An 11,645-nucleotide genomic window follows, 5' to 3' on the forward strand; every position below is an offset into this window, starting at 1 on the left:
AAGATCACAACTTAATATTCATATGTGTATTCAAATCAAAACACCTACATCTTAATGTAAATCTTAATATTCAAATGTGCCTTCAGATTCGGAGCTTTAATCTAAAGGAAACTAATAATGCCTATTTCTCTTAAAGTTATAATAAAAGTCATATAATTAAAATAAGTGTGTGTGAATTCGGGTTAAAACTATTTAGCTCTAATTCTGAATTGAGCTATAGTGGTAAAATATTCAAATTCAAGGTTTGCACTAAACTAAAAATAAATAAATAAATAATACATATATTTTGCAAAAAAAAAATAATATTTTTATAACCTTAGTTATAACAATATTCCTACTTAAATAAATAAATGACTCCATTTTTTTAGTTTGTTTCAATAAAAAACTATTATTCTTTTTGCTATTTGTTTAATTTCAATTTTACATGCAAAATTAAAAGAATTTTAGTAATAGTATATATTCTTTAACAATTTTTGCCCTAAAATAATAGTAATAATAAAAAAAATAAGCGTTGATTTGACGCCACCATAGGCGGCACTTGGTATCTATAGTAAAACCCTTGTTGGTTATCGTTGATCGGGAAATGGACCCTAACGACCTAGCGAAGGCATTTGTGGAGCACTACTACTCCACCTTCGATAGCAACAGGGCTGGGCTTGGAAATCTGTATCAAGAAGGTTCCATGTTGACATTTGAAGGCATTAAAACTCAAGGCTCACAAAATATTGTCGCTAAACTTACTAGCCTTCCCTTTCAGCAGTGTCATCATACGATCACTACTATTGATTGTCAGCATTCTGGTCCTGCTGGTGGCATGATTGTTGTCGTCTCCGGTAATCTCCAGCTCGCCGGCGAACAGCATGCTCTTAAGTTTGGCCAGGTTCTACAAATTTGGGTTTTGTTTTGTTAACTGCAATTTATGATTTACGAGAATTTTCTATTCAAGGGTTGCTTGCCTTCAAGTTGAATTTTCTTTGGGAACAGAAAAAGTTGAGATACATAATCAATATTATAATGGAGAATTCATACTCTGAATACTCAGTGGGTGGAAATGATAATGCTGAGCCTTTAGCTTTCCGAGCAATCTTTAACAATTCTGAGCAATTTTCATTTTGAAGAGGGTGAATAAGGTTATTTGATTCCTAATATTGCTTGCTGCTAGAGTCTTTTGCTCATAAAGTACTACGAACACAGTTAGGCTTGTACTTCTTGCTTGTCTATTACTCTCTTCAGATGACATTTATCTTCAAACATAGGCATTGTTCATGCTAATAACAGAGGGCAAAAATTGCTTATTTTCAGAACTTACAAGTTTGCATTAACGATGACTCTATTTCAATTCAAACATCTTTACAATCCGTTTCATGTCATTTCAAAGTACATGGTGTATGTGATGTTCTTTTCATTTATCCAAGTGTAATACTGTATTCTTTTTTGTTTCCAGTGCTTGTAACAGCCTCTAACTACCATAAAAGGGTTGGTGTTTTCCTTTACCGTTCAGAAGATAATACAATGTCGATAGGGCGCTTGGTTAGTGTAAATTGAGCTTGGTTTTGTTAAGTGTCATATGATCGACTCCGTCGTAGACTCGTAGTAGATTTTTTTGATTGGTGACTCTCTCATAGTAGTTTTCCTTTTTTTTTTTTGACAATTGGTAAGTTGTGTTCTTCAGCGTCAGGGAATGCTGGCCACCATCAGAAAAGGCTATTTCCCAAAAAAAAATTACAACTATACATCTTTTATGCATAATTGTTTACGCCAAAAGAGTAAAGATACTGCACAATTCCATTTGACTTTGTGGATGAAATTGATTCTATCTTGAAGATATCTACCAGTCCTTTCTCTCTAGACATTCCACTAAATGCAGTAAGGAATCAACTTCCACCGTCTCTTTTGAGTCTTGCTGCCCCCTCTTCTAATCCAGCAGCTTAAGAGGTCGGAAGTATGTGCTGGCATGGTCCATCTTTGGCCAGAGTTGTTTAGGAAAAGCTCCAATAGTTGGGTAGTGTACTTACAACGTAAGACACCCTCATAGTAGACTTTAATGTTCAACTTGATTTAATTGATTTCTTATTCTAAAGACATTTTGTTGATGCACTCTCAGTGAGTTTATTGGACTTTAGCTTTGTTAGGGTTATCATTTTAGGGATAGAAAATCAGTTATTATTGCTAAAGCTACCAGGATCGATCTCTGTGGAACTTGTGCTTGTAGATTGTATCTCTTGTACCACTCCGGTGAAGGTATCTTTGTTCAATGTGTAAATTTTTGGGAACCTTTATGTCACATGTTATATAAGCCTTTGGGCAGCCTCCCTCCCAATAATGCGGTTTAAAGAAATAGAATCTTGACTCTGGCATGACTTAGTTTCTGATTTAACCTCTTTATTCTGATGGAAATTTTTGTGAACTTTCATATATGTGATGAATGGCTTCTCTGATATTTTAGTTCCCTCAGCTAAATTTAACCCCTTATCGGCAATGAATTTAATTAAACACTAATTGTTCCTATATTACTTGTTACATTTAAAGCAAAGAATTCTGAAGAACTTATTACATTCCTGGTATGTGATTCGTTTCATAAGATAATGCATTTATTTTGTCATTGATGACACATTGAGGCTTAAACTTCCAAATTTCCTTTTCTTGCAGATGTTTCATCTGATGCCAACGCCACAAGGAAGCTTCTACGTCTTCAATGACATTTTCCGGTTGAATTATGGCTGATATGCACGAGACGAATGCAACTCATGTTAGTTTGTTCTGTCTTATTCAAGTTTGAGACTTTTGGATGAAATTCAAGTTTCTTGAAATGGTGCTATTGTGCCTCTCCCTCATCTACTTCTTTTAGAAAACGCCATGGTTTAATGTTTTAGAGTTGCTCCAGTTTCTGGTCTGTTGATGTTTATTCATTGGAGAATGACTTTTTGATCAAAATATGAGTGTCGTTGGTTTGTTAAGTTTATTTATGCTGAAAACAAATTATGCAAAAGTATACTGGTACACTGCACCATGAATCCATGCTTCAACCAAACCAATCCTAATAATACCTAATTTATTCATAGGGTTTACAATATTACAGCATGAGTTGTTGGTGTTTTGAAATACTTGTGTAAGAGCTGACTGAATGGGAAATGCTAGTCTTGTTCATTGATGAAGTCGAAAGACGGCAACTCCATATGTGGAAGCTCTGGAACTTTTAGCTTTGGGAGAGACATAGCTTCAACTTGATGTTTTGCAGAGTTGTTTAGATGGTCGTCTGGACCATTTAATAGAGGTGGAGGGCGTTTAATCCAGCCCGTAAGCATACCAGTAATGGATCTAAAGGGATGATTTAATCCATCTTTCATTTTCAAAATGATAGAAACCTCAGATAGTTGCCATGTCAAGGTGAGGACAATCATGGCTGATAAAAGACATTGTGTGATAAAATTCTGCTTCTGTATCTTCCTCAACTCTTTTACTACCTTATCTTTTTCTTCAGATTGAATTTCAACTGGTGCTTCTTGTAAGTTGGTTGATTCATTCAATTGAGATTCTTCTTTTAGTGAATCCAGCTGTAAGTAATACACAAAGTGGCTCATGAAAAATGGAAAGAGAGAGTTGCTCGAATAGTAAGCGGGAATCTGAAGTCTTTATGATCCTTAACATAGAAAACACAAATAGTTGAAAATAGGATACTCACCTGAGTTACAAGTTGTGAGAGGAGTTGGTGGCGGTGGTCGGTTTCATCATCATCATCATCATTATCAACGGCAACGAAACTGTCATCAAGAAGATGACATGTTTTTGATTGAAGTTGTTCATGTTTGATTAATTGGTTGATTGATTTCTGTATGAGTTCCACTTTCTTCACCCTTTCTCTTTCCCTTTCCATAATTTCCAGTTTCTTCTTCTTCTTCTTTCATTCAAAGAGAGACGTGTTGATTTGTGGCTGTGGCTGTGGTGAGTCATCATATATTTTTCACTACAAAACAAATGGTTTATAATAGAGTGTGAGAGAGAGTCAACAGCTACCTCAATCCCACTTCAGCTTCTGCCGTTAATAATAACCATTCACCACTACACACGTACCAATTCTTTTGCAAATAAGTTTTAATTGCTAAACTAGTACCAAACAAGTATCAAGTATATATATATATTCATAACTCTTCTCTTTTATTCAACCAAACAAGGTATTCATTATCCTGAATTTAGTGTAGGAATTACTTCTCCAATTTGAACAACCAAACGCTTTGTCAGGAATCAGGAGGGGTCGTTTGGTAGAGTAATTCATACCTTAGCTTTGTGTATAACTAATAGTTTGTCAGTACTTTTTTTTAAACTATGTATATCACTACATCTAATATAAATATTAGTTATACACTTTGTGTAAACATTAGTAATAATGGTTACTAGTATCATGAATTTTTAAATATTTGCAATGCAATAATTTTAATGCATGCATTATTACAACATTTTTCACATCTTTTCCACAATAATTGAAAAGAATAACTTTGTAAATATATGCTATCTTTAATGCACCAACCCAAATGATGCATAAAAATAACCCATCTATACTAATACATTATTTTCGGGTTCACTCATCAATATTTGGAGAAGAATAAATAAATATTTCACCAACCACACAGAGTAAATTTAGTAGCTTTTCTTTTTGTTTTTCCTATAAAGATAATGAGATGATAAATTTTTTAACTTCATTCAAGTTTTGAGTATCAGCAAGTGAGATACCACACGAGTAGTGAAATCCGTCATTTTAGAAGGGTTGAGATTAATTTTGTAACCAAATAGGCAGTCATGCAAGTGACTATACCACAACCTACCCCTAGTATTTACCCTTTAAAATAAAACTTCCAAGCTAATCTTGCAGGCATACAATATTATAAAGTTCAAGTTTTGAGCCTATCAAACCTATACACATAGTTATGAACAGCAGCACCTATAAAACACATAGCTTACAATGACTTACAAATAGCAATAACCAAACTTCAATGTATAATTTTTCAACCTACTGATACTAGTTTGGATGACAATGAAGAGGTCAGTTGGATTAATAACTAGGGAACTGGTATATGTCATCATTTTCCATGTTAGACATGTCTCCATGAGCAGTTGATGCTGTTTCACTGTCCGCTCCTTCAAGTTCAGCCTGCCGTCCAACAAAGATTATTAGCTATTCGATTTACCTGATTTTAAACTATGAAAGCAGAACTAAATGCTCCCCATCCCCCTCCTTCAAATAGAAAATTTTGTTTAAAAAAATGGAGTACGTTATGGACAAAACACATGGATCAAGAAGCTAATTATGTTTCCACCCCTATCCCAGATAGGCTGTTATTTGGACACACAAGAACATTCATTCACTCATATTTTTACAGTTGCATACACACTGCCACCAATATCCTCATATTTGGATTTTAGTTTGTCCTTGTTCCATTGCATACGATGTAGCTACTCCAGAACCTGACTATTTTCACGACATCTTCTCTAAAGCCATGAAATCAAATATTTACATTTATGTAATACTAGGAGATGGGAATAACAATTTTTCCATCTTTTCAAGATAAGGTAAAAGAAAATTTAAAGCATAATGGAATATATACTTAATGAACCTGTGCCCCTAAAATCTCACAAAGGTGATAGAGAAGGATTTTGTTCAGTCCCACAATGTACATGATAAAGCATTCCACATGCAAAATACTAAGTACACATTCACCGATTGGAAGTTCACTAGCTCATGTATATTAATCACAAAAAGGATGTAGTAGAATGATTCTTTAGCTTACCTTAGATTGCCGATACTTCTCAAGTATCCGATGATATTGCTGACGTGCCCCTGGAGATTCAACCATTGATAACACTCTCGAGACAGCCTCGTCAAGAGCAGCATCAACTTTTTGTTTGCGGAACACCTTCAGAATGTCTTCATCTTCAATTTCATCAATTGATTCTGTGTCATGTCGAAATCCCCGAAGACCAACACCTCGTCGACGCCACCTTAACACCACCTTCTCCAAGATTCCAACAGCCCAACATACCTTGTATTGCTTTCTAACCTGATAACCTCGTACATGAGCCTGCCATGAGAATCACCTGGAAGTCACTTTCTCTGCTGAACAAATTATTTTCTAATCTCCAAACATTTTCCATCCCCACCCTCCCAAAAACCAAATAATAAAATAAAATTGAAGACTCTTCCCAACTTATATATAATTCATTTTTCCCCAGATAAATATGATTACACTTCTTTTTTAGTTAGAGATTGTATTTGAAGTCTATCACCGCTTAACTATCATATGTTCGAGTATAATGAGGCTTAAAATATCAATCTTGACTTCAAACATTTAACGCACCTGTATCTTCACTACTTTCTGGCGGAATGCAAGGAAATCTTTCCGGCCTTTCCATCCTCGATATTTTTTCTGAATAGCTAAGGCTGCTGAGTTGTACTCTCGCGGGTTGCGGAATGCCAACTTTGATGCAGCTGAAAGCCCCTGAATATCGTTTGAGAGGATACCATATTCATCTCCACTTGTGGTAGCAGAAACACCAAATTCTCTCTGTTGTCTTTTGCGGAACGAATGTGCTCGGAATGCAGACTGTATACGAGCAGCAGCCTGAGCTGCATTACGGACTGCAGCTAAAGTGTCCTTTAAAGAACGCTGATCCTCATTAATGGTGGCACTTGTGTTTGATATACTACTAATAGTTCTCTCTGCTTCCACATCAGCAGTACCTTTTGAGAGCTCGCTCTCCTCTAAAGTGAGGGATGAAAGATGACTGGTGAGAGCTACCTCTGAAAGATATCCTGCAAGTCCCTTATGACCGCAGCTGGAAGCAATTGATGCAGCAGTTTTACCAACTGGATCTCGTGAAGAGGGATCTGTAACAGCTCCAGCCGATGCCCCGGATGCGATGAGCGAAGCAACCATTTTTTCCCTGTCACAGATACAGATATTTACTCAACTGGTTATTTATGGGTACCACACATAAGGCCCTTGTAGAAAATAGAGATTGTCAAAAGAAAATTCACTACGCATGCAAACATAGACAGACATATAAAGGGAGAAAGATTCAAGGAGTTCACCCTGATATCTCTCTTTATTATTATTGTTATGTTCCTTTCTTGAATAATCAAGAAAGCCCTGCCAGCGGTGTAAAATTCGATACTCGGTGCCTAATGGGCCTGTGACGTGCGCATAACCCACACCAACCTGATATCTCAACATCCATGAAGTGTTTCAAAGCTGAATCTGTCCATTTGGTCAATATATTACTCCATAAATAATTTTTAAGGTTGAAAATATTGCCTAATGTGCTCAACTCTGTAATTTCACATAGGCAAATTAGGAGCAACTATCTAAAATTTCACATAGGCAAATTAGGAGCAACAAAAAGATACCCAATGTAGTCCTACACAGTGGGGTCTGGGGAGGGTAGTGTGAACACAGACCTTACCTCTACCTCAAAGATAATTTAGAAAGGTTGTTTCCAATAAAACCCCAGCTCAAGACAAAAACAGTTTAAGAAGAGACATAATGGAAGTACTATAGACAATAAATAGTAACATAACAGTATTACAGCAAAATACTACTACAAACAAACTACATGAAATAATAGATAGTCACAGAAATTGAAGAACAGGAAACTACAAGAGTAGTCCTAAAACTACTAGTAAGGGCCACAAGACAAAGCACTCCTAAATCCTACCTAGTAGTATGGACACAATCCTACCTCCTAACCTTCTATCCTAATTTGTGTCCTCCATACCTTCCTATGTAAGATCATGTCCTCGGTAAGCTGCAATGTGCCAAGTCCTGTCTAATCACCTCTCCCAAACATTTCTTGGTCTACCTCTACCTCTCCTATATCCATCCATAACAAACCTCTCATACATCAGCATTGGGGCATCCATGCATCTCCTCATCACATGCCCGAACCATCTCAACCACGCAGGCCGAGTCATAGGCAAATTAGGAACGAGACTAAAACTTACTGTAAAACTGCTACAACTGAGTGACTGAGGCAAAATTCAAAATATCATCCATGTTCATACTTTTTGTATGCATAAACAAAATAGAAGGTTAGTAGCTTGCTTATCCTTTCTTACTAGTAGTCATTGTATATCACCAATAGTGCTTGTCCTCAGAGTTCTAGTACTATCTCCTGTACTTCAATTATCACACTATTTCTTGTAGCTACAGTTCATTTTTCAGAATGCTTTGTCATGCATTTTTCTAGTATATGCTTTTCCTTAAGTCGGGGGTCTATCGAAAACAACCTCAACACCTTCCAAGGTAGAGGTAAGGTCCGCGCACACTCTACCCTCCCCAAACCCTACTCGTGGGATTACATGTATGTTGTTGTACAGAGAGTGTAGATGTAAGATATGGTTTATTAATCTTTAAAATAACTGAAAAATCCACAGCCCGATGGTGCAGGGAATGGAACCTTTAGGCTGATGCCCCTCTGCATTTCTGCACTTAAATGATAAACGTTTGCTTGTGTCAGGGTTCGAACAAGGGGTCATGTACCTAACCCTCATATCACGCATTGTGTCTCATACCACTAGACCAAAGCCCTGGGGGCTAGAAGCAAGACATGTTTGACTTTCTAAAAGTTTTTTATCCAGCTTTTATTGCTACTGAAACCAACATAACATTCAAACTGAAGTACAGTGAATAGAGAAGCCATTTACGAAACAACAAAAAACATAGATTACCTCCCGAAGCGTGCAGCCCAGTGCAGGGCCGTCCACCCATTAATATCACGGAAGTTAGCACTGACTCCAGCATTTAGAATTGGGTGCAGCGCCCACTCAAATCCCAATCCAGCAACCATGTGAATTATTCCTTGCTCCTTCTTAGATAAAGAACAGTCTATCTGATTATCCTTTTGTTGCAATTTACTACAAAGCCACTGCTGGAACTTGTCTTTCAAAAGCTCTTGAAGAAGCCAATCAATGGTTACCATTGGCACTGAAGTTCCAAACAAAAGAGATTCAATGATATGGGACCATGAATCTTCACTTGCTTTGGATTTTTCCAAGAGATCATTGCCTAATTCAGAACTTTCTCCTTTTTGGACAGATAAGTCTGATAAAAGCAGCTGCACAAATCTGACAAGTAACAACAGTTCATCTGTACTTCTATAAGCTCCTTCTACATCAGGCTGATTATTTCGAGCACAATCATCAGGCTTAACTCGGTATTCAAACTCCCTCACCTCACTGCACGACTCCCGATTGCCACTAGTAACACAAAGCGTGACTTTACCAGGCAAGTGACGAGGAGCTTGACAACAGATGACACCTTCTTGAATGATCCGAACAGGAACTTCAATATCACCAAACATGCAAGTCCACGTGCACTCTGAAGGATTACAAAGAAAAGATCCAATGATAACAATCTGCATTGAACAGCTAGAACGTTAAAATTAATAATAATTTTAAACAACTAGATGAAAATCAGCTCAAAAATATTAAGTACAACCATAGTAACAGACTTGTTGATATCCTGAGCATGGTCATACATATAAGGTACATACAGAAGGATTAAAACAGCTTTCTTGCAAAACTATCAATGTTTACTGGGATATCTAAGTTTAAGGGGTTTTTGAGCATGAGCATTTCAAAGGTTGACAAAAGACAGTTGAATTAGCCATCATGACTTAGTTGCTGGAGCAAGCAGCAGATCTTCTTCATTTTGACCTTTCTAGTCCCTTAAATTGCGATAGTATTTTTCAGCATCCAGCAATAATGTGCCACATTACGCCATCCAATAAAAGCATTTCATCTAAGATATTGAAGTAATACCATTTAAAGTAGCCAATTGCAAAATAATCAAGATATGTGTGCTTTGGACGCCATAATAATCATAATACATTGGGGCATAGAAAATAGAAAACTTAAATTTGAAATGACTAAACAAACATATAAGCAATCCTCTCTACCCAACAAAGGTAGGGTGAGGTCTGTGTATAGCCCCCACTCTCCAGACCTCACTTGTGAGATTATACTTATGAGATTATACTGTATATGTTGTTGTAAACATACAAGCAATCTGCTGGGAAAATTTCGACATTATTTACATGCAGAAAACAAAGTTCAACGAACACCATAAGTCCAAAACCATGGAGCGCAGACAAATTTTGTGTTACAAACAGCAACAATAAACTAAATCATGACATATACCTTTGTTGGCTCAGATGAATACCCCCAATCAGGGGATATATGTCGAATTGTAAATTTCTGCTTCTGAGCAATAGTTAAACTCATCTCATCTTCAAGAGAAGTACCAATCTGATCTTGGTCAAATATTGTTGTATATTCGTCAGGGTTGGATCCAAAAGTAGTGATATCAGAAGGATATGTAGGATACTTGAAATCTTCGAGTTGCTTAAAAGCTTGTACAGGAGCTGCAAGGAAATACAAGTTCTCCAGAAATTAACTAATTCCTGACATTCTAGATGTAGTCGACGTAAATTATCCTCTGAAGGTGAGAAATTATTACCAGTCTGAGCCTCCTTGTCACTGAAATCACGCCACTTGTAACTTTCATATGCTTCTATGGCCCTTCTCTCTGATAAGGTTTGAAGCATTGCCTATGGTACATAAGACATGAAAAAAGATGACTAGGTTTTAAAATTGAATTGTATGGCTGATATGAGTATATGAGAAGAGGCAGATATTGTATTTGGCCAGAAGGCCCTGAAATAAGGTCAAATCTCGCACTGTGTTTTGATGTTATATGCATCTACAGTCCCAATGAAACAGAGCTAACTACAAAGTATACATTTCTCACATTCTCATCCAACTTGTGCAAATATTTGGTTTGTGATTCAGCAGCTGCAGAAACCCCATAGTGATCCAGCATATCCTTCCACACGTGAGCATCCTGGGTCAGATCTTGGTGATGAGATTCACTGCTCTCACCTACAGAGGCACACTCTTATCAGCATACCTTCACATTTATTGTTTCTGAACAATAAACCGATGAGAACTCCATCTAAAGATAAAAGCAAGTACAAGAAATAACGCATACAAAAGACGACGACATACGCAGTGAAATTACACAAGTGGGGTCTAGGGAGGGTAGCATGGACGCAGACCTTACCACTACCTCGTGGAGGTAGAGCGGCTATTTCCGAAAGACCCTTGGCTCAAGTGAAGAAAAAGGCAAAAGTGAAGAAAAGATAGTAAGCAACAAGAAAACGGTGCAGAGTCTACCGGAAGAGAGCAAAGACAACAAAAGAAATACTAAAGACACGGAAGTAAATATCCAAGAGGAAGCATCAAGTTGACTGGTGTCAGATCTTAAAAGTTAACACTTTCACTTCTTTCTATTTGATAAGGTAAATAATTTTACGAATAATGGGAAGATCTTCGCACAAGCTGTATTCCACAACATAATCATATGGATACAATATTCACTAGTGGACAACTAGAACATATAAAAGCCTAGAAAATGGTACTACTTGAATCCTATTTGTGCCATGAAAACTATAACTAGTTATGTGTTTAAATGCAATGGAATAACTCTACGGTGTACAGTTTTTCACTAACTCTAAATGGACCTTCAGATGCTGATGTAACAATCAACATTAAACTCAGGTTAAATGATTAGGTATTTTATATATATATATATATA

General features: G+C 36.7%; 3 protein-coding genes across 3 annotated transcripts in view; 1 reads left to right on the forward strand and 2 right to left on the reverse strand.

Annotated features, from left to right (window-relative positions):
- Positions 1-488: 488 nt before the first annotated feature.
- On the forward strand, positions 489-2,989 carry LOC107020936 (nuclear transport factor 2B-like). Its single transcript, XM_015221472.2, has 2 exons — positions 489-880; positions 2,650-2,989. The coding sequence occupies exons 1-2, from the start codon at positions 584-586 to the stop codon at positions 2,722-2,724; spliced, it is 372 nt and encodes a 123-aa protein (XP_015076958.1). The 5' UTR covers positions 489-583; the 3' UTR covers positions 2,725-2,989.
- Positions 2,990-2,992: 3 nt separating this feature from the next.
- LOC107020935 lies at positions 2,993-4,195 on the reverse strand. Its single transcript, XM_015221471.2, has 2 exons — positions 3,683-4,195; positions 2,993-3,554 (listed from the first exon to the last, which is right to left on the reverse strand). The coding sequence occupies exons 1-2, from the start codon at positions 3,872-3,874 to the stop codon at positions 3,135-3,137; spliced, it is 612 nt and encodes a 203-aa protein (XP_015076957.1). The 5' UTR covers positions 3,875-4,195; the 3' UTR covers positions 2,993-3,134.
- A 577-nt stretch (positions 4,196-4,772) lies between these two features.
- LOC107020680 (calmodulin-binding transcription activator 4-like) overlaps positions 4,773-11,645 on the reverse strand; it is a 16,074-nt gene continuing 9,201 nt past the window's right edge. The window contains exons 7-13 of the mRNA XM_015221138.2: positions 10,800-10,930; positions 10,509-10,599; positions 10,190-10,413; positions 8,720-9,405; positions 6,351-6,936; positions 5,784-6,074; positions 4,773-5,146 (exon numbers count right to left, since the gene is read on the reverse strand). Of these exons, the coding sequence (XP_015076624.1) occupies positions 5,048-5,146; positions 5,784-6,074; positions 6,351-6,936; positions 8,720-9,405; positions 10,190-10,413; positions 10,509-10,599; positions 10,800-10,930 (2,108 nt within the window). The 3' untranslated portion in view covers positions 4,773-5,047. The remainder of the gene's footprint in view (positions 5,147-5,783; positions 6,075-6,350; positions 6,937-8,719; positions 9,406-10,189; positions 10,414-10,508; positions 10,600-10,799; positions 10,931-11,645) is intronic.

This window comes from Solanum pennellii, chromosome 5, assembly GCF_001406875.1.
Source record: "Solanum pennellii chromosome 5, SPENNV200".
NCBI classification, from domain to species: Eukaryota; Viridiplantae; Streptophyta; class Magnoliopsida; order Solanales; family Solanaceae; genus Solanum; species Solanum pennellii.

Bases quoted from the DNA above. Each gene is read 5' to 3' on its own strand.
- LOC107020935 (XM_015221471.2), bottom strand. From the start codon at position 3,874: ATGGAAAGGGAAAGAGAAAGGGTGAAGAAAGTGGAACTCATACAGAAA. The intron at 3,555-3,682 runs GTGAGTATCCTA...TATTACTTACAG, and splicing joins TCTCACAACTTGTAACTCAG to CTGGATTCACTAAAAGAAGA.
- LOC107020936 (XM_015221472.2), top strand. From the start codon at position 584: ATGGACCCTAACGACCTAGCGAAGGCATTTGTGGAGCACTACTACTCC. The intron at 881-2,649 runs GTTCTACAAATT...CTTTTCTTGCAG, and splicing joins ATGCTCTTAAGTTTGGCCAG to ATGTTTCATCTGATGCCAAC.